The 24286-nt window shown below is 36.5% G+C and overlaps 1 protein-coding gene across 1 annotated transcript in view; it reads left to right on the top strand.

The window, feature by feature from the left end:
• The window catches only part of LOC122801691 (serine protease 23-like), a 258329-nt gene extending 239590 nt beyond the window's left edge, over positions 1–18739 (top strand). Inside the window, exon 3 of the mRNA XM_044071203.1 lies at positions 14773–18739. Coding sequence (XP_043927138.1) covers positions 14786–15916 — 1131 coding nt within the window. The 5' untranslated portion in view covers positions 14773–14785 and the 3' untranslated portion in view covers positions 15917–18739. The remainder of the gene's footprint in view (positions 1–14772) is intronic.
• The last annotated feature ends 5547 nt before the right edge of the window (positions 18740–24286 follow it).

Genomic DNA, 24286 nt, shown 5'->3' with positions numbered 1-24286 from the left:
CGACGAAGGTAAAAAAAACAGTTTATTCACCACCAATGGCACACAAATGCAAGTAAAAATTTAGCACATATAAATAAAAAAGTAAACACGCTTTCATCCCCAAACCAAAAAGGGACTTCATCAGAACCTATATTTCACCATCAATAATAGATTTTTATAACAAAATTTGTATCCTATGAAACCAAAATCACCTGGTGAAATCTAGGTTCTGATGAAGTCCCTTTGTGGTTTGGGGATAAAAGCACATTTACTTTTTATTTATATGTGCTAAACATTTTATTTGTATTTGTGTGCTGTTGGTGGTGAATAAACTGTTTTTTTTGTTTACCTTCATTGGTCATTTCTAAGAGTGGTTTGGTACCGGAATCCTTGCATTGTGGTTATTAGTAGGCTCTGAATCCCAACCCAAGTGGCATTGCTACACTACCCTTCCACTTTGTCTCCTGGAAATCATCCTGCTTACCACCATGTCATTCACGTTGAGTGCAGCAATTCTTAGTTCATGTTTGGCAGGTTGACTGATTTTATGTCCAGCTTTCACTCAACACAGCTATCCCACTTAACCCCACAGAGACAAAGGGAGAAAAAGCTATTCCAGGTAACCCAAGCTGGGTAGCTGAACACTGCAAACAGTCTGGCTAGTAGTTATTGACTTAGAGCTGTTGGACTTTATGGGAGGCACACAGTGACCAATAGGGGCACATACATCCCTCCCACTTGCAAGGCATAGATGAAGTAGGCTAGGTCCTAACTCATTTATCACTGGCAAATACCCATGCCTATTTGGTGACATTAGACAACATGACCAAATCACCTAGTGCCACATTGTACACCAGCAAATGGCTAGCCCTACCATGGAGCACAGTCTGTGATCCATGTTCTCCTAGCTTGAGGATACCACTCACCACAGTAGATGCTCAAAGAAGTTGGTCTGTACAACTCTTCCCCTGTAGAGCACCAGCTAGAGTCTTTTCTGCTACTCACAACTCCATTCTTGGATGAGCATGTTTTTGAGAGGTGGGAGGAACCCTACAGAAACACAGGGACAACATGCAAACTCCATACTGCCAGAGGTCAGGATCGAATTTTGTACCATATGCATGAGAGGCAACAACCTTAATCATCATGCCAGCTGGTCACTCACTATCCATTGCTACTATGTAGTCACATAAATAGAAGGTTTGTACAAGCTAAAACATTTCACATAAGCAATGTGCATGTGTTTAGCAAGCTATCTGGGTTAGTAAAATATTCTACAGCTTAAAGTCCTCTAAACATGTAGTTTAAGCCTATTGCAGCTTCTTTTCTAATCTACTAGTTCTAATAATAGATCACTAGTATACTTCTTCTTCTTTCGGCTGCTCCCGTTAGGGGTCGCCACAGCAGATCAACTGTTTCCATTTCTTCCTGTCCTCTGCATCTTGCTCTGTCACACCCAACCACCTGCATGTCCTCTCTCACCACATCCATAAACCTTATCTTAGGCCTTCCTCTTTTCTTGTTACCTGTCAGCTTCATCCTTAGCATCTTTTTCCCAATATACTCTGCATACCTCCTCAGCATATGTCCAAACCAACATAATCTTGCCTCTCTGGCTTTGTCTCCAAACCTTCCAACCTGGGCTGACCCTCTAATATACTTATTCATAATCCTGTCCATCCTCGTCACACCCAGTGCAAATCTTAACATCTTCAACTCTACCACGTCAAGCTCTGACTCCTGCCTTTTTGTCAGTGCCACTGTCTCCAACCCATATAACATAGCTGGTCTCACTACCCTCTTGTAGACCTTTCCTTTCACTCTTACTGGTACTCGTCACAATTCACTCCTGACACTCTTCTCCACCCACTCCATCCTGCCTGTACTCTCTTCTTCACCTCTCTTCCACACTCACCATTACTCTAAACTGTTGATCCCAAGTACTTAAAGTCATCCACCTTCACCACCTCTACTCCCTGCATCCTCACCATTCCTCTATCCTCCCTCTCATTCACACACATATATTCTGTCTTAGTCCTGCTGACCTTCATTCCTCTTCTCTCTAGAGCATATATCCACCTCTCCAGGGTCTCCTCCACCTGTTCCCTACTCTCACTACAGATCACAATGTCATCTGCCAACATCATAGTCCATGGGGACTGCTGTCTGATCTCGTCTGTCAACCTGTCCATCACCATTGCAAATAAGAAAGGGCTCAGAGCTGATCCTTGATGTAATCCCACCTCCACCTTAAACGCATCTGTCACTCCCACCGCAGACCTCACCGCTGTCACACTACCCTCGTACATATCCTGTACCACTCGTACATACTTCTCTGACACTCCCGACTTCCCCATACAATACTACAACTCCTGTACTAGTGAAAACACTAGTATACTATATGTATTAAAAAATGCTGCTGAACTGTCACCAAACATAAAGAATCCATTAAAATCTTAGGTCTGTATAGTCATCTCAAACCAAGTATTTCTAATTAGAAAAAATCTTCTGTGCCTTTGTCTGATGGTAACTTATTGTGACCAGTTTGTTTTGAGAGCGAGAGTTAGGGCACTTCTCACACTTCTGATATGAGCATTCCATCTATGAGATATAAGATGACTTCTAGCTGTAACACTCAACATCCAATAAAATCTGTGTATTCATGTTAATTATGGAGTTATGCTAGCTTTGCTCATGGCAAGGTATAATACTGTATAATTTTAGACAATATTTGTTGTTAAGTCTCTGAATCTCTATAGCACTTTCATATGTTGTTCAACTACCCCATGCATTGCATCATGTTTTTGTCATGCAGTCCATTGTGTTCTTTTGCCCATTAATGTTCAATTTGTATTAGTTAGGGTCTGATCTTGCACTCCAAGTCCCAACCTGCAAAAACACTTGCTTTTGCTGAAGCTCTCAGTCAGTGAATGCAATAGATAAATAAATAAAAAAAAGCAAAGAAGTAAATAATGTTGGCAACATTATGGTTTAGTAGTTAAGATCTCTGCCTCACATCTCCAGGGTCTAAGGTTTAATGCTGACTCCCAGTTATTGCCGATGTGGAGTTTGCATGTTCCGTCTGAGTCTGCAGGAATTTTTATGGGTACTCCAGTTTCATCCCAGTCCCAAAAACATACTGATTGACTGGGTACTGTAAACTGTCCATATATATATATATATATATATATATATATATATATATATATATATATATATATATATATATATATTGCATTTCCCCTTGCCTTTATGGGCACAGTCATGGCTGAAATGGTCAGAATGGACCAATACACTTAACCAGTTAACAATTGAGTAAGAAAACAGATACGTAATGACAAGACATTATATTAACGTTCTAACAAAACTTTTAATTTCTTAGAAACTAGGATTATCATATTATTCAATATCTTTCTAAGAGAGTAGCATACAACTATTCCAATGATTCACAGTTCTTTATAATGCAATATAATAAGTAGGTCTCTAGGAGATTTTTTTGGCAGCTTGTATGCATGCTATGGTATGTCTAAGCCAGCGTTTGTTGTCAGCTGATACAAAATCAGTACAAAGCCATGATGGTCATTACTGTCCTTTGTACATATGACCTAAATGTATGGGTTACTTTTACAACTCTTAAGGTTGTATTCTATTTATTTACTTATCCCAGAAAGACTTATTCTATTTATTTACTTATCCCAGAAAGACTATTTCACATATCAGCGATCTTCAGAATTAACTAAGCTACCCTTTTCCTGCTTAAGCAGATCTTTCAATAAAGCCTACATTTATTTGTCCTGTTCAGCCTTTTGGTTTATTCCATTTATTAATGCGTTACCTCTCTTCCTGAAAATCTTGAATCAATTCTTCTCTAATATGATAAGAATATATGAAAACATACGTTTTCACAAAATTTATATCATGTAGTACTAAACAAATGTTCACGTGTGTCAATTTGTTTGCAAACTTATTAGTAATATGTCAACATAATTTGGCAACTCCACTGCTTTTTCTTATTATCTCCTTAATGTGTACCCAAATACATCTTAGACCTTTTTTATCTTATTAGCTGAATAACTTGTTTAAATATTTATAATCTCAAAAAGTGCAATAATTGTAAGGATACAAATACACTGTTTATTCTTAAGCTATTTTTATTCCTTGATTAACTTAGAGTCACAGCTTTTGTTTTAATCACAAAGCAAAGTCAAAAACACAATTTACTATTATAGAATTGTTGTTGAATTCTGGCTTTTAGTTCCACTGGTAAGGCATAATGGAGTGATGAGATGATAATGGAGGGAGTAGGAGATTTGATGTGAAACAATACTCACAAGTAAAGGATATACAATCATGATAAGTAAATAATATACTTTCCTTGCCTAGATTTAGTTTTTCTCACTTTCAAGTATCATAGAATATTGCATCTCAGAGAATTAAGGGCACAATACTGTATTTTGCTTCCATATGATCTTTTTTTATAAGCACATTGGTGCAGTACAGTTATTATAGGCTCTAGATGCTGGATGTCGTAGTTTGGTCAACTGAATACACCCAGTAAGTCATATAAAGACCTGCCTCATAGGAGAAGGTGCTCCAAAATACTGTAACAACCATATGCAAACACTATGCACACTGATATTTTAATCATGTAAAATAAAGTTTAATATTCTTTTTGCCTATATCTGGTTCTTACTTCTCATTACCAGTATCCAAAAGTAGTGCTTGTGAAATCATGAAGACTATGATGCTGTATATTGCTTCCCCATGATCATCTTTTAATTCTGCAGTAAAACTTTTTTATTATTAAAAAATGAACAAATTACTGAGCAATAATTTATGAGCACCTATGTCCACATATATGTGTCACACCAAATAATATTTGCAAGCATATAAAATAAGTAAACAATAATGTCCAACAAGGTGGACATTACAGATAATTAACAGACTACCCAGGGGTACTCTGACCAGTGGAGGGTGGACCCACACCTTTAGGGTTCATTGTTTTTATATGATTGACTTCCCCAGATGACATTATTGTACTTAGAAAGTGTTAAGCTCTCTGTTAAGTTATTTTGTATTGGCTTTATTAGTACACATACACACATACAAATGCAAACAGATGGAAGCAGTGGTACAGACATACAATTTGTCATGCATGTACAGAAATTCTCTCACACACACAGGTCTTGTGACTGTTGCTGCTGCAGCTCTGAGTGAAGTAATACACTGAACTTTTGCAAGCATGAGATGAGTAGCAATGTCTGATGATTTTCTATGTTGTTTTATGTTCATGCATTTTTGCTTTACATTATAATGACATTTGCATGTTTCAGTTATATTTTACTTCCCATTTAAGAATGACTTGCTTATTAGTCAGGGCATGGGGTTGGCGTGATGGTTAAAATCCTTTTTACCCCAAATATACAAATTACAAGTTTTTACTCTCTGGCTGGTGGATTTGGCATAATGGTTAAGGTCTTCACCTCAGAGACACAAGGTATAGGGTTTGATTCCAACCTCAGTTATTGGTTAGTCTTAAAATAACTTGGGGTAATTAGCCTAATTTTCACCTATGAACCTATTATAGTTTCCTTTGTAGGGCACTTGAAGGACCCAGTTGGTTTTTATAACAGTTTAATTTTCTATTATAACTTTTATCTCCATTTTCCCATGACCATCAAACACTTATTGCCTATTGGTCCACTCACTCCTCACAACCCCATCATCTGAGACAACAAGAAACAAAGTTACAAGTCTGATATTGTTGACATCATCTTGCAGAGCTTAGAAGGATTTTCTGCAAGATTCTTACTCCTACATGCTGGCTGACAAATTGTATACATTGTATGCTGTCCTTCTCCCATCATGAGCATATGCTTCCACTCACTCATTCTTCAGGTTAGAGTCATAGTCATTCCTTGGCAGGCCTGAGTACAGTGAGTATTCAGCTGCAAGTTTTACAATCCTTGGGCTACTCCTTGCAGAATTCTTAATGTGAAAATCTACCAGTTACTCCCACCACTACCACCAAAACTGAGTTGGACTATCCAGTATCAGCAGCTCAATTCCATCTCTCTCAGCTGGCTTGTCCCAGGCTTCTAATTAAACCCAAGTCTTTCGGGGTATAGTCAGAAGGAAGATCTCTAGATCACAGAGTTAACCAGCATTACAATATTAATCAGTAGCCGTGTAATACAATAAATAAGACAATAATCTGTTAGGCTTCCTGACAAGACACCTACTGATGGGTAATAACCTCACAAAACGCCAGTTAAGAATGAGAAACCACAGGAATTCTAAAGCATGAAAACAGAAAAAAAAAAAGATATTCCAGGATTGCAAGCACCTCTGCACCTCCTGATGTGGTAGCTGCAGCCCTAGACTCCTAGTATTTACATATACCAGCTTCTAGGTTACATCATTATGGAGAAATGTGAGATCCCTGATAGACAGGCAAATAGACCTTCTAGGGTAAAGCTCTGCAGTTTAATACTAGTGATCAACCATGTTAGTGTCAATCACTAAAATGTCTCTAGCAAGCCTGGCTCCCAACATGGAAACATGTTTATATTTATTTTTATTTAATTCTGTTTTTTTTTTTTACTTGTCAACTGTGCAAGCCCACACAGATGTTCATTTTCAGGGGTGACCTGGAAGCACTGGTTAAGTGATTTGAGCAAAATTATATATTAGACCAGTGGAGGCTAAGGAAATCAAACCCTTGACTACAAGAAGCTGCCTGGTATCAACTTATAACTAGGTATCAGCCTTAATTTACAACACAACATGCTGTGCAACTCTGAACAAGCCATCTTTATTATTTGTGCTCCCATGTTAACAAGGTTATCAGAAATAAATACATTAGCATGTACATTTAAATGAAGCAACACAGTTAAGAAAATATCTCAGTTACATAGAAATATTTTTTATCACAAAGTGAGTGTAAATAGCATTATCTACCTTCACTTCAAATTGCTTTTTTAAGTTTTTCCTTCAGGATGTAAAATATATTTGCAATCGTCTTTAAGAAGAAACAATGTGAAGAACTAACACAAAAATATCCATGAAAATATGGAGTTGCTGGTAATATAAACCTCATGACTCGGGCTGTTTCCTGCAGCTACCCTTGCTATAGCTGCCTCTCCTAATGTCACCACCTTCTTTCATCCTTCCTGACCCCCTCTGGTTATGAATATTCCATCAGTGCCTCTAGCAGGAATTTTATGTATTCCTCACCCCCACCCCTCTGTAAAATAATGTCTTAAATTCCTTAAACATTAAACCCCCTAATTACTTAAATCAGTGAAATCAGAAGTCATAATTTAATGTCCAAGTCCATTTGTAAAGGAACTTTTAGTGTAAATTGAAACTCGGTTTGTTAGCCTTATGTTTGAAACTGCAAAGCCAGAAACATATTACAAAGCTAGGTAACTTCTAGCTACAGCCATACTAATCTTATATGAGAGTGGACAGTTATTACACTCTCACACAATAATCTAATAAAACCCCCATTCCCACCTTCCCCCAAAATATTTATGTGTATACCCCTTTTATCCTCCTGTTTCACAAGGTCCCATAATTATTCTTAAAGATATAAAACCCTTAATTCCACATAATCATCATTATCATCATTATGTAGTTTAGCAAACTGCATTAGCCAAGCACAAATACTTATTTCTGCTCACTATTCTACAGCTAAGAAGTAACAGTATCTTCTTAATCACGAATACAGAATGTATTAATACTTCTAAATAAATACACTACTAGTTTACTAATTACCCTTACTTATTCTTTCCTGCTATAGACTTGTGCATGCTCCACATTCAGAAATTCTATTTCATTAGTACATTACATGTTGACTTTGGTAAATATATATATATATATATATATATATATATATATATATATATATATATATATATATATATATATATATATTTATATATATACCAAACCTCCTTCACCTTATAAAGGTCCCATTTTTCTGTAGTCCATTATCAATATCAATATGGATACTATGACATAGCAGAAAGTAATGTATAGAATAATACCATAACATTCAAAGACCCAAAGAAATGTATATTTTAAATGCTAGAAATAAGAACTAAAATCCCTGCAAATGTAGTTAATAACCAAATAATACTGTCTGATAAGCTATCACTAAAACTGGCTTAAACTTGGATAGCCATTCACCACCTCCTACATTCAGCAGACTTATCATGCATTTGAAATGAGAATCCAGGAATTAAAACAGGTGATGATAGAATGCTTCTTGATTAACCTTTCATATCACTGTTCACTCATAGACATGAATAAATCTAATTATAAAGATTTGCCTTACTGGCACAGAGTACAGCTGGAGTTGTGAAACTATACAGAAATGTATATACGTACACTGATTGCATGCATCCTGTCATCTGTTTCCAGGTACACAAAACAAATCCTAGGTAACATAAATCATGTGAATTCAAAATACAAAAGTATATTAGGGAACTTAAAACTTAAACTGCTGAAACCACAAAAATAATACAAACTATATGCTAGCTCATTGTAATCTCACACACTTTATTGATAAGTCTAAAAGATCCAAAATAACAAACAAAAAATCCTCTCTCTTAGAAAATGTAATATGCAGTATCCTACGAAGATGTATAGTAACAAACCTGGGACTATAACTCTCCACCAATTAAACATATGCTTATTGTTCTGAAATAAACAAACATGCAAGTAATTCTTATTTCATTCCTGTACGTTTCACCCTAACTAATAACCAACTTTCATTGGTTTAAATAATACCGAGATGTTGCTATACTGGAATAACCAGATCATGCTTGTACTATCTCCCTAAATATGCTAGTCGATATCCAAAACAACTTGTTTTGTATTAAAGGTAATATTCCTGTATCGTCAAAGTACAGAGATAATTCCAGAAATAACTGAAAATGTTAAGATCTGTGTAGACCACACAACATAACTAGAACCTAGATGTACTGAACATGTAGCAGTTAAAAAAACAAAGCTAATTACTATAAGCCAGGGCAATTATTACTGTTTAAGAACCAGAGAAATGCCAGTACAAACTGAAAGAATGAAGTCCGCTCAATGCATTCCTATAGCAGTAATTACCCACTCCACAGCATTATAACAAAAAATCACAGCACAGATATGGCCCAGTGGAATTATAAATCACTTCGCCTCTCCTTCTATACATCTTATCACTCATAAAGGCTTATGACAAAACAATAACTCAGTATACTTTCAAACATCCCAGTTCAGTATAACTAACTAAAATATTACAATAACAAAAAAATCACTACTACATTAGTTTATAAACTGCTAAACACATTTATAGATACCGCCATAAGGTCTGAAACAGAACTTCACCTGTATTTTCGCAGAAAGGTCATCCTATTTATTATTTTTCCATTCACCTATTTTTTTACCCTTAGCTGTTTTTAATATGGTAGCACATTTACTTGTTGCAACCCAACCTTGTTCCCATAGAGTTAAAATATGCGTTTTGAGACAAATTATGTTATTATTAGAGCACAGGTGGAGGTCTAATGCAATAATGTCTGAATTAGCTAACTTCAGCAAGAAGGTGTTGCACCCATGTTTCAAGCAACTCACTAAAGCAGACCACAAAATGCAGTTTGAAATCCACCAATGCTATACACACTGTGTCTTATATGCTGTTTTTTTCATCTGTGTAAGTTGCATAAATATGAAAGGTCAAGCTTGTCGGTTTTGTAGCGAGGTGTAGCCTTTCAAAACTAGTTATCTGTCACCTGGCTATAAGATGTAAGGAGATGAAGCCCTATATATCATAGTGTTTGACCTCAACTGAAGCCTGGGATGGTGGAGGAGGCAGGCAAAGATGATAGGACTGAGTGGCCACCGCTGGCCTATCCATCCAGTGGAGGGTGGCAGATCTAGTTCACCACCTGGGTGACACCTTAAAGGAACACTAGGTATTATACCCCTGGGACATGGGCCTGCCAAGCACATACTGCCTCTGTACAAGCACTTTGGCTGGCAGCTCTCAGTGGAGCTTGAAAAGATCTACTGCAGAGAGGGGGGAAGCTCCAAAGGAGAGACAAGCCAATCCATTAGTCCTGGAAGCTGGCCCACCCCCTACCAGCAGGTTCTCAGTACAGGGGGAACAAATGGACTGATTAGGCACCCAAGCAGGAAAGAATGGACAATAGTCTGGGCAGTGGAAACAGCGAAATACCTACTTACCCTTGTGGTTATCTTCACAGATGGGTTTGGGAATTTGCCTACAAACTGGTTCAGAACCTGCAAAGTTACAAAATCAGCCATTGCCCCCTCCCCCACTAGGCTTCCAGCTGAACAGAACTAGGTAGCTTGATACCTTACAGCTACTCCGCTGACCAATCAACTGAGGATAAAGGTTTTATATTACCTGACCCAGAAAAGGCACCATTTTCAAACCTGACTCTCCTTCACTATGAGCCCAAATGCCTTGTGCTTGCCACGTATGTCTTCTGAAATGTTTATAATGTTTTAATTGCTTAATATTTCATTTATTACTGTGATACTATGATATTGTCTTGCTGTGTTTTGCTTGCCAAATGCTGTGGCACTGGGTTTTTGTACCTTTAAATCACATGTAGTTAATGTGCGGAGAATCCGCTCTGTATAAGCACCTTAAGTGTATACTGCTGATCCAGGAAATTAAAGTGAAACACACAGCTTAACCTCTCTCTAATGTGTTGTACATAAACCTGTTTTTTACCAGCCATATATTGCTTTTCTTGATGGGAAAACATTTTTTTTTCTTGAAGGTAAGCATTGTAGCGCTTTGTAGCTAGACAGAGGACTTTCACTAACTGTATGCTGTAGAATGTAATGCAAAAGGTCCCATTTTTAAGGTTGCAGCTTTTACATGTGTTGCTAATGTTATCTCTGCTGTTTATGCTATGAAAGCTTTGTAGGAAAGACTAGAGAATTTGTAAGGAATAGTAGACATAGAGTCGTCATATTCAGTCCTCTACTGTACTGCAACCTCTTTATTAATACTACAGCTTTGCTCTTTGGCATTGCTAAATAACTAAATACACTGTTGTAGTAAGACAGAGGACTTTTGCTAATTGTATGGTGTAGAATGTAATGCGAAAGGTACCATTCTTAAGGTTGCAGCTTGTACAGGTGTTGTTAATGTTATCTCTACTGCCTATGCTATGAAAGCTTTGTAGGAAAGACTAGAGCATTTGTAAGGAATTTTAGAGTCATTGCATCAGTCCTCTGCTGTACTGCAACCTCTTTATTAATACTACATCTTTGCTCTTTGGCACTGCTAAATAAATAAATACACTGATGTCTTTTCTGAAGTGAACTCCTGCAAACCAAGCCGCTTGTCTGTATGTTATAATTCTAAATTCATGGGCAGCGCTCGGAGGTACCACACTCATTGAACTGCAGTGCCTGCAAGCTATTCAACACTTTATAGCACCCCATTGGTTCTATCCTTATTCCCTGTAATATTAAGTGTGGTTTGTATGCACTTTAACTTAAAGCTGATATATGAACCACTGTGAAGTATTGTACTTATTTACTGTCTCTGCCTCTCTCATATTCATGTGCTTATGTTCATACTATGCCCTCCTTTCTCCCTCCATTCCTTTTAACTGATATTCTCTCTCTCTCTCCTTTTTTTTCCACAGCTAGCCTAATTTAAAAAGAGTACTCCCTGCAGACTAGCTCCCAGAGATATGGGAAAGCAAAGCCTCACCTGACAGGGCTTCCTTCTGCTCACAGCCACAATAAGAACCTGCACGTGCATTTTACAGTGCACCTCAGTTAAGAGTCTGACAAGTACTTATTTTCTTTTTTCATTCAGTCTAGTGGCAAGCACAGGTGTACTGGGCCATACTGCCCCCCCTCTTTCTGTCTGTACTCCCCTAGACCCACCTTCTTATTTACTTCAGCCTCTGTCTCTCCCTTCCTGTCTACACCTATCTGGACAGTGGAAACAGTGAAATACCTACTTATCCTTGTGGTTATCTTCACAGATAGGTTTTGGAATTTCCCTGCAAACTGGTTCCTCTGCATTCTCTCAGTCTCACCCATTTCCTCCCCCTACCTACTGACCCCATCTCTCCCTCCATGTTCATGCTCAAGCCCATTTCCACCAACTACATAAAAAGACTTCTCTCCAAAGTAAAACCCTGCTCCAATGCCCCTGACCACATTCCCTCATACTTTCTCAAGTCTGCTGCTGATGGGATCTCACTCCCCATTAGCATCTTAATCAATAGATCTATACCAGAGTCCTACATCCACAAACTCTGGCATACAGCCTTTATTCTACCTCTCCATAAAGGAGGCAATAACACTAATATCTCAAACTTCTGCCCCATAGCTATCCTCTCCCCAATCTTCAAGATCCTAGAAAAATGTATTCACCTCCAACTTATGCCTTTCCTAACTCAAAACCAACTTCTCACTCCAACCCAACATGGATTCCGACCTGGGCATAGCACTGTAACAGCTCTACTCTCATTCTTAGATACAGTCAATGATGCCCGTGATTCTGGGAAAATAGTATCAACAGTGCTGTTAGATCTCTGCAAAGCATTTGGTACTGTTTCCCATACCCATCCTCTGAGCCATCTTTCAAACCTAAATCTCTCCCAAAACACCCTATCCTGGTTCTCAAGTTACTTTTCTGAGATCTCGGGCTGTGAAATGGAGAAAAGGCAGCTGACCTTTTCTACATATCCCTTCTGGTGTACCCCAGGGATCCATTCTCGGTCCAGTGCTGTTCAATATCTTTATCAATGCTTTTCACTCTTTCATACCCAATGCCAAAGTCATACAATATGCAGACAACTCAACTTTAGTTTGCTCTGCCACTAACCTCCCTGAACTTATAAGACCCAGACCACCTTCTCAACCACAGAGACCTAGATGCTCAAAAACCACCTTTCCCTATATGCTAACACATCCAAAATAATAATATTCCCACCCTCAAATCCTTCACTTTTGATAAAACCTCCTTCCAAGTCCTAAGCAAAAACAACTCTCCTATTGAAATCATTCCCTATGCTAAATTACTCGGTGTAACTATAGATGAACACCTAAAATTTGATACCCACATACAGCAAAACATTAAAAAAACACCAAAAACTTGACATGCTATACAGAAACAATCACTTCCTCTCTCCTTCTACTAGACATTCACTCACCTCTACTTACCTCCTTCCCTCCCTAATGTATGGTGCTCCCTTACTAACCAACCTACCTTCCTCCATCTCTTCCAAACTTGAAAATTGTTACAACAAAATTTCTAAATTTGTCACCATAGCCAAATACTTTTCCCATCACTGTGCTGCCCTACATTCTCTAAATTGGCTAGTACTCCCCCACTATCTAGACTACCTCCAACTTACTACATCTCAGAGGCTAATCTTCAACCCCACCAAATGCCCCGCACTCACTAACATCCTACCCCCATACATTCCAAATAGAACTCTCAAATCTGAACACCAAATCTTAATTAGTGTCCAGAAACCTAAGCGACCTGCAGGACAACTTCTCCTCTCTTTTTCCTTAGCAAAAAAAAATGGAATTCTCTCCCTTCCTCCCTAAGGACAATGCAGAACACAGATAACTTTAAAACTCAACTTCATTCCTACCTCTCTTCTAAATGGAAATGTAACTGCATTCTACCAACCTAGCTCTCTTACCTCTTGTGCATCTAGGTTATTTATATGCATGGTTCAATCTCAATAACTGCTAACCACATGATATTTTTGTTCTATGTAAATGTTGTAAATATTTTTTTCTTTTACTTTGATATGTATTGGTATTTGAAACTGTTTTATTATACATTTCTGTATCTTTAACTGTGTTTTGTACTGTGGAACATTTCTCCCCAGGCCTCCACTGAAAAGGGGCTTCCTGGGCCCAATGGACTTCCCCGATCATCAAACTGGAAATAAAATAAATAAATAATAGTACTCTTTCCTAGCCTGGGCATGCTGGCCATTTCACCTCATGGAACCATTAAGTGTAGTGTGTAAAGGCACTGGAGACAGCAGGCAGGTTCTGGTGGAGGAGCAAAAAAATGTGCTTCTTCCATAATATAGACATTTTTACAAACCGGTTTCTTCTCACAGCATCCCATTACTGAAGTATTTTGCCTTTCAAGTCCTGTGTGAATATTAGCTGAGTAAATATTGAAGAAACTTATTACTGAAAGCTTCTGTCTTTGATTTTATGTATAAGTTAATGATCCTTAAAGCCATTCAGACACTTCTAATGCATGGACATCTTCCATCTCATTTTGTCTTGAATGGTATCAAAATGAATGCTGTGAATCAGGATCATTACACTACTCAAAAATGGATGTATAAAGCTCACTTAAGGCAAGGCTCTGCATTTCTCAGCTTTAAAATACAGGGTTTCACAAATCTTTTATAAAAAGAGATCTGTTCCACATATTGTATAGACTGGTATGACAAGAATGTATTTTTAATATCAATATGTACCATATGCAAAGGTTAAATAAGCAGGAATCTACATTCGATTCTCCATAAATTGTACTAATTATGAAACGTAATAGTTTTTTTTTGTTCTACCCTGGTAAACAGATTTAAATAAATAAATAAATATGTTTTGATATTTCCATTGAAAGTAAAAGAATTTGAGGTAGTATTATTTCTAAACACTTACTGCTTCATTGTCGTTTAGTTTTTTCTAAAGTATGGTTAACAGTGTTACAAAGGTCACTAATTGATTATTTTCTCTCTCTTTCTGTCTCAACAGACTAATTTTCAGCATGTCACTATTGTGGAGTGTGGCACTTTTCCTAACTGTTATTAAAGATTTTGTATCATCAAACTCAGAGCCGAAACCAACATGGCCAAATCGAAGAATACCGATAGTTCTGCCTGAAACAGTAATGACAATGCGTAAGGCACATTTTGAAGCACAGCCAACATTGCATGTAGCATCATCCTGTGGCCCAGATTGCCACAAGTATTCAAAGCATCCATCTTATGAGGAACTTAAGGAGTACTTGTCATATGAGACTCTGTATGACAATGGAAGCAGGACTGACACTAAAATTGGTATATACGGCACTAACCTTGGCAACTGGGCAACATCTAAAGTTACAAATGGCAAATCTAGAATACGACGACAGATATATGGCTATGACAGCAGATTCAGCATTTATGGAAAAGACTTTTTACTCAAGTATCCATTCTCCACGTCAGTAAAGCTATCCACAGGTTGCACAGGTACTCTTGTAGGGGAGTATCATGTGCTTACCGCAGCTCACTGTATCCACGATGGAAAGAGTTACGTAAAAGGGGCCCAAAGACTTAAAGTAGGATTTCTGAAAACAAAACAAAAAGATAATGGAAAGATTTCAAATCAGACAAACTCTTTGATTCCAGAGAAGATGAAATTTCAGTGGATGAGAGTGAAGCGGACACATGTACCAAAGGGATGGATCAAAGGAAATGCTAATGAGATTGGCATGGATTATGATTATGCATTACTTGAACTAAAGAAACCCCACAAAAGGCAATACATGAAGATAGGTGTGAGTCCTTCTGCAAAGCAACTGCCAGGAGGGAGGATTCACTTTTCCGGTTATGACAATGACAGACGAGGAACTCTAGTTTACCGTTTCTGTGCAGTCAAGGATGAAACATTTGATCTACTATATCAACAGTGTGATGCACAGCCAGGTGCCAGTGGGTCTGGTGTTTATGTTCGAATGTGGAAAAGCCAAAACAGAAAGTGGGAAAGAAAAATTATTGGAATATTTTCAGGACATCAGTGGGTGGATCATCATGGTATTCCTGAAGATTTCAATGTTGCAGTTCGAATCACACCACTAAAATATGCACAGATTTGTTACTGGATTAAAGGAAATTACATTGATTGTCGAGAAGGGTGAACAATGCAAGAACTCTTCTTATATGGACACATTAAGAATAACTGCTTAGAAAATGTTACATTGAATTCTTTAAATCCTTTACTCTTAGTAGACAAGATCTTATTGATAAATAATATGAACAACTTTAAAGAACTTTAAAGCAGTTTTTATACAGTACATGGGCTAGCAATTCTAGAATATCAGTTGTTCACTTCCAATCTGTAAGTTGCATTGTAGCTAACATATTTGCCATTTAATTTATATATTATTTGTAAAGCTATACAGAATGTTGAGCACACTTTGTGAAACCACTGTTGCTAGACCTTAAAATATTCTAATACACAGTAATCGTTAAAACTGCTTATTTTATTATTGAATCATTTTCATCATAAATCCGTGTGTGCTTCATTACATTGGTGGTCTACAATTGCCCATGGACAGTCATTTAACTGTGCTTACAGATCTGACTGGTGTTTGACCAAACATTTTCACTGGCAGGGAAACAGCCACTATCACAAGCTATGCGGCAGTAGTGATCATAGCTTAAATAAAGGTAATTCATATATGAGTGCAAAATTAGAATTTTATATCACCACAGTATGTTTTACCTATATTAGTCCAGGGATGAAGTCTCAGAATTTATCAGCCATGTAACATTACCTTATCTGCAATAAGTATTTAGTTTAAAATGAAGTAGGTCAATTCAAAAGTATTATATTCAGTTAATTAAATCATTCACAGATAGCCAACATGATTATGGTTTGCATATAGTGTAAAAATCAACATGTAAAAGTTTTTGTGGCAGTATATACCTGCCACATATGTTATATATATTTTCTTCAAAGTCTTTGAATTCTAAATGAATGAATTCCAAAATCATATTTTTGAAAAAAAAGAAGTCATGGGGATTTATTTCTTATCACTGAATTGTGGTAATTTGGATGTAAAAATGTTAAGCAGGGAGTGCAGAGAGCATGAAACATGAAGTCCCCCGCCCCCCAAAAAAAAGCATCAGAAACTTATTTTTTGAGACCATTCATCTTTCCAGTTTTGGAATTCCAGGATTCTGGTTTCCAGGTTTTGGAAATTTGTACAATATCCACTGCAGAAATGTTCTGCAAAACATTTTCTCAATTCCTGATAAACAAAGGATAGCTAACCAAATGAAGTACTGGCCACCACCAAAAACTAACAAACTCATTTTTATTTTACTTTAACAGCCATTTCAAAGGAAATGCTTGTGAACAGCTAACTCAAATGTTACACCGTTGTGAGAACTGGTCATTCCAAATATAATTTTCAGCAGCAGGACTGATTCCTGATGCTTTCCAAGATATAATGGAATAATACTCTTCAGACCCAAAGTAAACTGAGTAACAAAACATTTTCTCAGTAATGGATTTTGATATCTGGCATAATGATGAATGTTAAGTCATGCCAATGTCATGTAAGCATGCGATACTTTAACAATTTTATTTTAACCCATCGTTTTTACTGTGTTCTGCCATTAACAAAAATTGAGTACATTTCTTAGTCATGTTAATTTTTTTGGACAGTGATATGGATTTTATAGTCTGTAATTTTTCTATATGAACTTTTTTATATTTGTTTATTAATGATATGTGTTGGTTTATATTCTTTATCTTTCATTACTTTCACACTGTATTTACATATGTAGTGGTAGAAAGGCATATCTACTCAGCACCAGAAGCAGCCATGAAATCGCAGAATAAAAAAAATAAAACTTTTGAGTGGCCTTTAGTCTGATCTGCACTAATACATAATTGCACTTGTATCTTAAAGTTGAGAAACAGGAAGATGCATTCAGTGTGCTACGTCAAGTGTCCTCTCCCATAGTTTCCTTCAATCTACAGGCTGAGTCGGTGTTTTATTAATGGTCACATTTCACTTGCAAGGAGGACTGGAGGTTATATCAGTTATTTCTGTTAACCTGCAGTGTGGCTACAAAACTGATACAAGCAGAGACGAATTTCACAAATGATTAGTAACCCTGAAAACATAGATAACACTTTGGCATTATAAACATCAAGAAATATTTGTGTAGTATTTATGTAGTAGGCAGAACATGAGCAACGTGGTAAGTCAGGTGGCAAGCTTACAGAACAGCAAGCTAAAAGGATATCAGTTAGGAATGCTTTGTAGAATTAAATAGCTGATGCAAATTGAAGAGAAAATCAGCATACAGTCGGGATTTCTCGTAACACACAAGCACTACTTTAATGAGTACTGTACTTTTGAGATTCTGTTTTTCTTTATGCTGATGAGATTGGTCTGGCTGTCCAAGGCAAGGATTATGGATGTATTGTGCCTGAGTATAGTGTTATATATGCCAATACTTAAACAATACATACTCTTAATGTAATTCCTGACACTAACTTCATGGAATCATCTTCTTTTCATGATGTTTGTGATGAATAGATGTGTTTTAAGTGATGACTTTATAGAGGTGATTACTGAATTTATTTATTTTTTTAATTCTTATATAGCCTTTAGCAACTTAATGCATTAGATTAGTTTCCCACTTAGTGTAGTGATAGAACCTGCCAGCCTTAATTGTTTAACACTGACTAGTACCATATAATAAACACTTCATTTTTATGAATGCTAAAAAGGTCATGCTGTATAATCTTCATTATACCTTGGCTATGACTGCACAGCCAATCAAACTGCAGAACTTAGAGAATTTTTACATAATTTTAACTTTCCAGTTTCCCATTTGAAGAAGCATAGGCAGCATACCTCAGCTGTACAGATTTTTACAGAATGTCCAGATTTTTGCCTCATATTTTTGGTCTGTTCCTCATAAAATTTGTTATTTTCTGGCTTTTTGTGGCAAATCAGTGAGGAATGAATTCACTAAATAATGAAAGTCATTTGATTTTCAGACTTCATATCCTTCAGAAAATGTATAGTAACACAAGCCCTATTCTATCAACTTTCTAAGTTTATAAGAGCAATATTTCAAATGTGTCCCTATTTTTGAGGTCTTGTTTCCCCACTATTTTCGGCTTTGTCCAGATTTTTTGTGCTAAGAGGTGGAGTGCTATGATAGGCAGTGTACACATTTCAAACCTCTAAGATCGCTGCCAGTACAGAAACAGCAACAAGCTGTAAACTACTGCACATTCAGTATTTCTTGCTTTGTTTTCCTTCTAGTACTTACACATATATACAACTCTTGCAAATTAAAACATATGACCTACAACTTTTTTTTCACGTTTAATGCCAGAGGCAGAAAATGTACCAAAACATGTAATGTGTGCAGTTTCACATCATAGTTCTGTAAGCTGTCACCAATTACATAAAATGGCAGTCACCAGTTACATAAAAAGAACATGATCAGATCATTGCAAGACAAGCACAGAATATTAACATGAGCATCAATAAAAAAATCAGTGTTAAGCAATGGCATCAGTTTAAATGCTAGCATTTTTTAAAACTACATAATTTAATCATAGTTGATTTCTCTTTTCACTTGGAAATTCATAGTTTGCTCACACCAGCTGCATTCAATATGAAGGATTCATCCTCATATGCAAACCATGATGTCTGTTATACCATGTATTACCCTCTCCCAGCCAAGGGACAATTTCTTGATATACTTGGTTATCATTTTATTATTGTACATGCTATAAGATATGCTGAAGAGAGTATGGCAATAAAATCAATCTTTTTGATTGGGGAATAAGATCAGTCATAAAAACAAAATACATCTATAAAAATGGGAGTTGCATGCTTTATCTGGCCCATTAGCTGCATACATGAAGACATGCCTGCCATGTTAATAGAACACTAACTTACAGTCATAACACAAGTCCACATGAGCTTTAGGTATCACCATACACAAGTGAAGGAAGATATGAATAAATATTCATTCACTAGAGTGGCCTTTGAAAGTGTCTTTGTACCTGAAGAATTGTAACAGTGCTTCTCAAGAATGCGATCAGTAAAGACAAGCTTGGTCACATGAATCTACCTGTCTTATGCCTCATCACCCACCTTCTGCTACACCAACATATGATATAAAGTAACAAAAATAAATCAATAAAAAATAGAAGTGCTGCAAATTATCAAAGTAAATAAGGTTATTTCAGACATAAGAAATGCAAGGTAAGGTAGTTCCCAATGTCAGCACCATTTATTTTTCCCAATGATCCAGATATGCTTAATTCCCAGATACCTAGTCAAATCTAGTTCCTTTAATTGCTGGTAAGGAAACTTTTCATATTGACTAGTTTATCTGTATATTGACTGTTAGTGTTTACATACTAAATAAAAGTACAGTAAAGAAAAGACCCCCCCGCCTTTATTGTTTTGTTCCATTGGTACACGTTCTCAGTACAAACACAAACTGTAGAAGCAGGAGCTTCTCTTCCTGCTCCTACTTAATCTTATCTTATTAAATGAGCTATATTTGGTAATTTCCTTCTTTATATCTTTCGTAACAATTTTCTTTGTAAATCCATCTTTTTTCCTACAATGACATTGAACAGAGCTTTAATCCTACACTACAAGGCACTCTTACCACTAACATGTCCATCCTAAGTCAGCTTTGTCATGGCACTAATCACAGATGCTTCATATAAGTATGAAAATTATTAAAGCGGCCATATAGAGTTCATATCAGGAAGTAGGAAAAATGGTTTGGGTTTTTATGTGCCGGGACTGTTTCTTATGCAAATCTGCATCAAACACAATTTTATATCAGTGTAAACAACAAACAGTAACATATCACTTAATAACAAAGGAATGGAAAACACAACAGCTGAAATTCAGAGTACTCAGCTGCGTAGCTAAGTGCTTGCTACACTTAACTGACACACATTGCCATCAATCAGAGCATGAATAATTAAAAAAAAAATCTCACCACAGTCATGCAGCAGTGTGAAATATTACAAGACCCCTTATACCATATCTGCTCCAATGAATGACAGACAGAACTTCTAAGTCATGCCAAGACTAGACTGGCACTCTAGAAGTGATTATTAAACAGGCATCATTATGAATGAAATTTACATGCTGCACACACTCCCTGTAGTTGTATATCATATGTGGCATGCAGCAGCTTCAATGTATGTTGGCAGAGATTAGACTAGAACATTGCCAGGTAGAATGAACACTGAGAAAAAGCCTAGAGGTGTGCTAGATCCCCCTGCAAAGTAACACAAGTGTTAGAGTAAAAAAATGTTTGGCAAATATTGCAGAAGACATACAAAACTCTCCCACTGCCTGCCCAAAATACATTTAGGAAGTGAAGCTGGCCAAACCACTGACAGCAGTCCCCCTCTCATTGGATTGTGTTAGCGTCTGAGGCACATCAGAATAAGATAGTGTCTTGAATCACATAGAAAGGCACATTTCCCCTACACCTCACATCTAGATCAGGGGAGGTCATCGTGCCTCTTTACTCATCCCTCATCAGGCCCATAATTGAGTACAATGCCCATTTTGGGATGAGAGGATCAATGGGCTCAAACAAATGCCACCTTCACTCTGGAATAAAATCCCAGTCCAGGTTTGGCACAGCGCCTGAGTGACTCTCTTCTAGAGGTATCTTGATGAGTGGATGGTATCACTTCTGTGTCACTGTTAGACAGAGGCACAGTATACTAACCTCTAAAAAGGGCATAGCAAAATAAATTTAAAATGGGTGGTGAAAGCCAAACACATTCTGGCTAGGCTTATAAATGCCCTAGGGCAGATAGCCTAGTATGAACCTATGAACCTTATTGTCAAATGCTGAGGGGATGATGCTACAACCAAGGTCACACTACATCTTATCAAATTGTAAGGTCTAAATGATTTACACCTTACTGGAAAATTCAGTCTATTCATAAATTTTACACTTCTAAGCAATGCATATTAAGATATATATACAATATTCATACCAAATTCTACAGGTGAAATGATGATCTGTGTCACAATCTACAAAATGCAGTTAGATTTGAAAAGTCCATATGATTTCAATGATACTCGCAAGTTTTATGTGCAAAACATTATGCATTATGCAGGTATAAAAAGTACTTACACACTAGCAAAATAGTTTTGACTGATACACTATAAATTAGCTGTTCTTACTATATGATTTAGATAAAAACTATTACTCTGATTTAGTTGTTGTTGTTTGTCTTTCGGCTTTTCCTGGTTAGGGGTCGCCACAGCGAAACTCCTGTCCATTAATGATTGGCAGTTGTTTTTTATGGGGTTGAGTTGCCAGCCCGACGCCCAACCTTCAACGAAAGCATGCCCATTCAACGTATGTCTTTTGAATGCCCACTCGACCACGGGGAGGATATGCAGACTCCACACAGAAGGCACTCCCAACCCAAGCCGAGAATCGAATGGGAGAACCCATAAACTTTTCTAAATGGGTTATATTAACAGTGTATATTTCAAGATTTAGCAAAAGGAAAAGCAGAGAAAACATTTGCATGAAGTCCTGCAAATGAGTCACCAAAAGCTCAGCTCAACAACCTAGTTAAAACATGAACACAATGAACTTCTCAAAGAAAACACCTGTTTTCACCAAAAGTGCGAACCGATCAGCTTCATTGCACTTCATTTGAATTACACACAAGGATAACAGCTCTGAATGGAGCAGACTATGTATTTCACAGAAACACGCTTGCATATGCACAAACACATAGTAGTGCTACAATTTATACTTAAACATTAGGTTCTAAGGACATGGTGGACCACACTTTGATGCTAACATTGCTTTTGTCTCGTATACCATTTTTTACACCATAACTTTTGTAATTCTAGATAGTATTTGTCCAGTTAGGTGCAATATAGTGTTCAGTCCTTATATTTTAAATAGTTTTATTTATATGTTGCTTTATTCTGATTTGCTTATTTTCTTATGAGATTTTTAACAGCAATATGCAAAAACAGACATAAATAATGTACTATAACTATAATCAAAATAATTCTTTTAGCTATGATACAGTGAACTGAGCTCCATTTATATAATTGCCCTGCCTCTATTCTTATACACTAAAAGATATATATATTATAAACTGTTGTGCTTTCTGTGTTACTGAAAACAATATATATATGTTATCACTCGTTTTGTGCATTACTGAAAAAACATAAAATTAATATGGCGAAATGTGCCAAACTAAAATGGTCATAACTGCCCTAAGTGGAATAGAAGAACTGCCTTATTATTATTATCTAAGCAAATTTGATCACAAGTGTTAAAAAACATTTTGTGTAGGCTGAAAATAGTGTTTTATGTACACATATGTGTACATATTATTTTTGTTGGTTAAAATAGGTCAAAAATAGTCATGTGTGAATATATATGTAGCTTTGTAATATTGATTTTTGCCATTTGGTTATTCAGAAACTTGTGTATAAAAGTACGATCTTCATGAATAACACTTTTGAAGTATATTTGAGTTACAATAAGCTGAAATGTAAAACATAATCTTTTCTCCAGAAGCACCTTGTGTTTTGTTTAAAAAAATCATTAAAATATGTGTCCCTAATGGAGTTTTATATCTTTGTCATTTGTCTAACGAAGTCAGTTGTGAGAAACAACAGTATGGATAGAATTTGCGGACCAGTTTGTTTTTGTGAGGTAGCACTAACCCTCGTATGCACCTTTTTTTTCCCATTTTTTGCTGCTTTAAGGGGTTTAAACTTAAAAGTTGTATTATTTTACATAGTACACATACTTTCCATTTGTAATCTACATGTCAAATATGGTAATCATTTAGACATAAAAACTGGGGTTCCTATTACATTGTCAAAGTTTTACAGCTTCAAACCTCATATGGTCGAACCCATATGTTTGAAGTTGTATATATGGTTACAACCATTAGAAACATTTTTTTCTTTTTTTCTTTTAATTTTTTTTTTAAATATTTGAAGTTTTACAACTTCGAACATATGGGTTCAACCATATGACATTCAAAGTTGTAAAACTTCGATAAGGTAATAGGAACCCTAAAAACTGTATCAGAAAAAATGGGGAATTATATGAAAGTGAAATGATTCATGATACAGAGCTAGAATAATAGGTTGATAAACAGTCATCAACACATTCACTTTTTCTAGAATAATAAGATATGGTACTTATTATACCGGCCCCGGTGATAGCAGCCTTGGCGATATATTATAGCGGCCTGCATGAAATTGAAAACAGCTACAAAAAGCCATGTCTTTCATTATTCTTTACAGAGCAAGTGTTGAAATGTAACAATCATCTCTGCTTATGTTGGTAGATCTCCAGGCTTTTCTAACAGATGTACATTGCATTCATTTGTACAAATATTTATTTATATTTGTTTATAACTGCAATGTACAGTGCCAGTCCTCATGACTGTCTGAATCAAGAGGATTTCCCTAACTGTTTTACCCTGT

Source organism: Protopterus annectens, chromosome 5.part0 (assembly GCF_019279795.1).
Source record: "Protopterus annectens isolate FY-2018-M chromosome 5.part0, PAN1.0, whole genome shotgun sequence".
NCBI lineage: Eukaryota > Metazoa > Chordata > Ceratodontiformes > Protopteridae > Protopterus > Protopterus annectens.
This window is presented reverse-complemented; position numbering and strand designations above follow the sequence as displayed.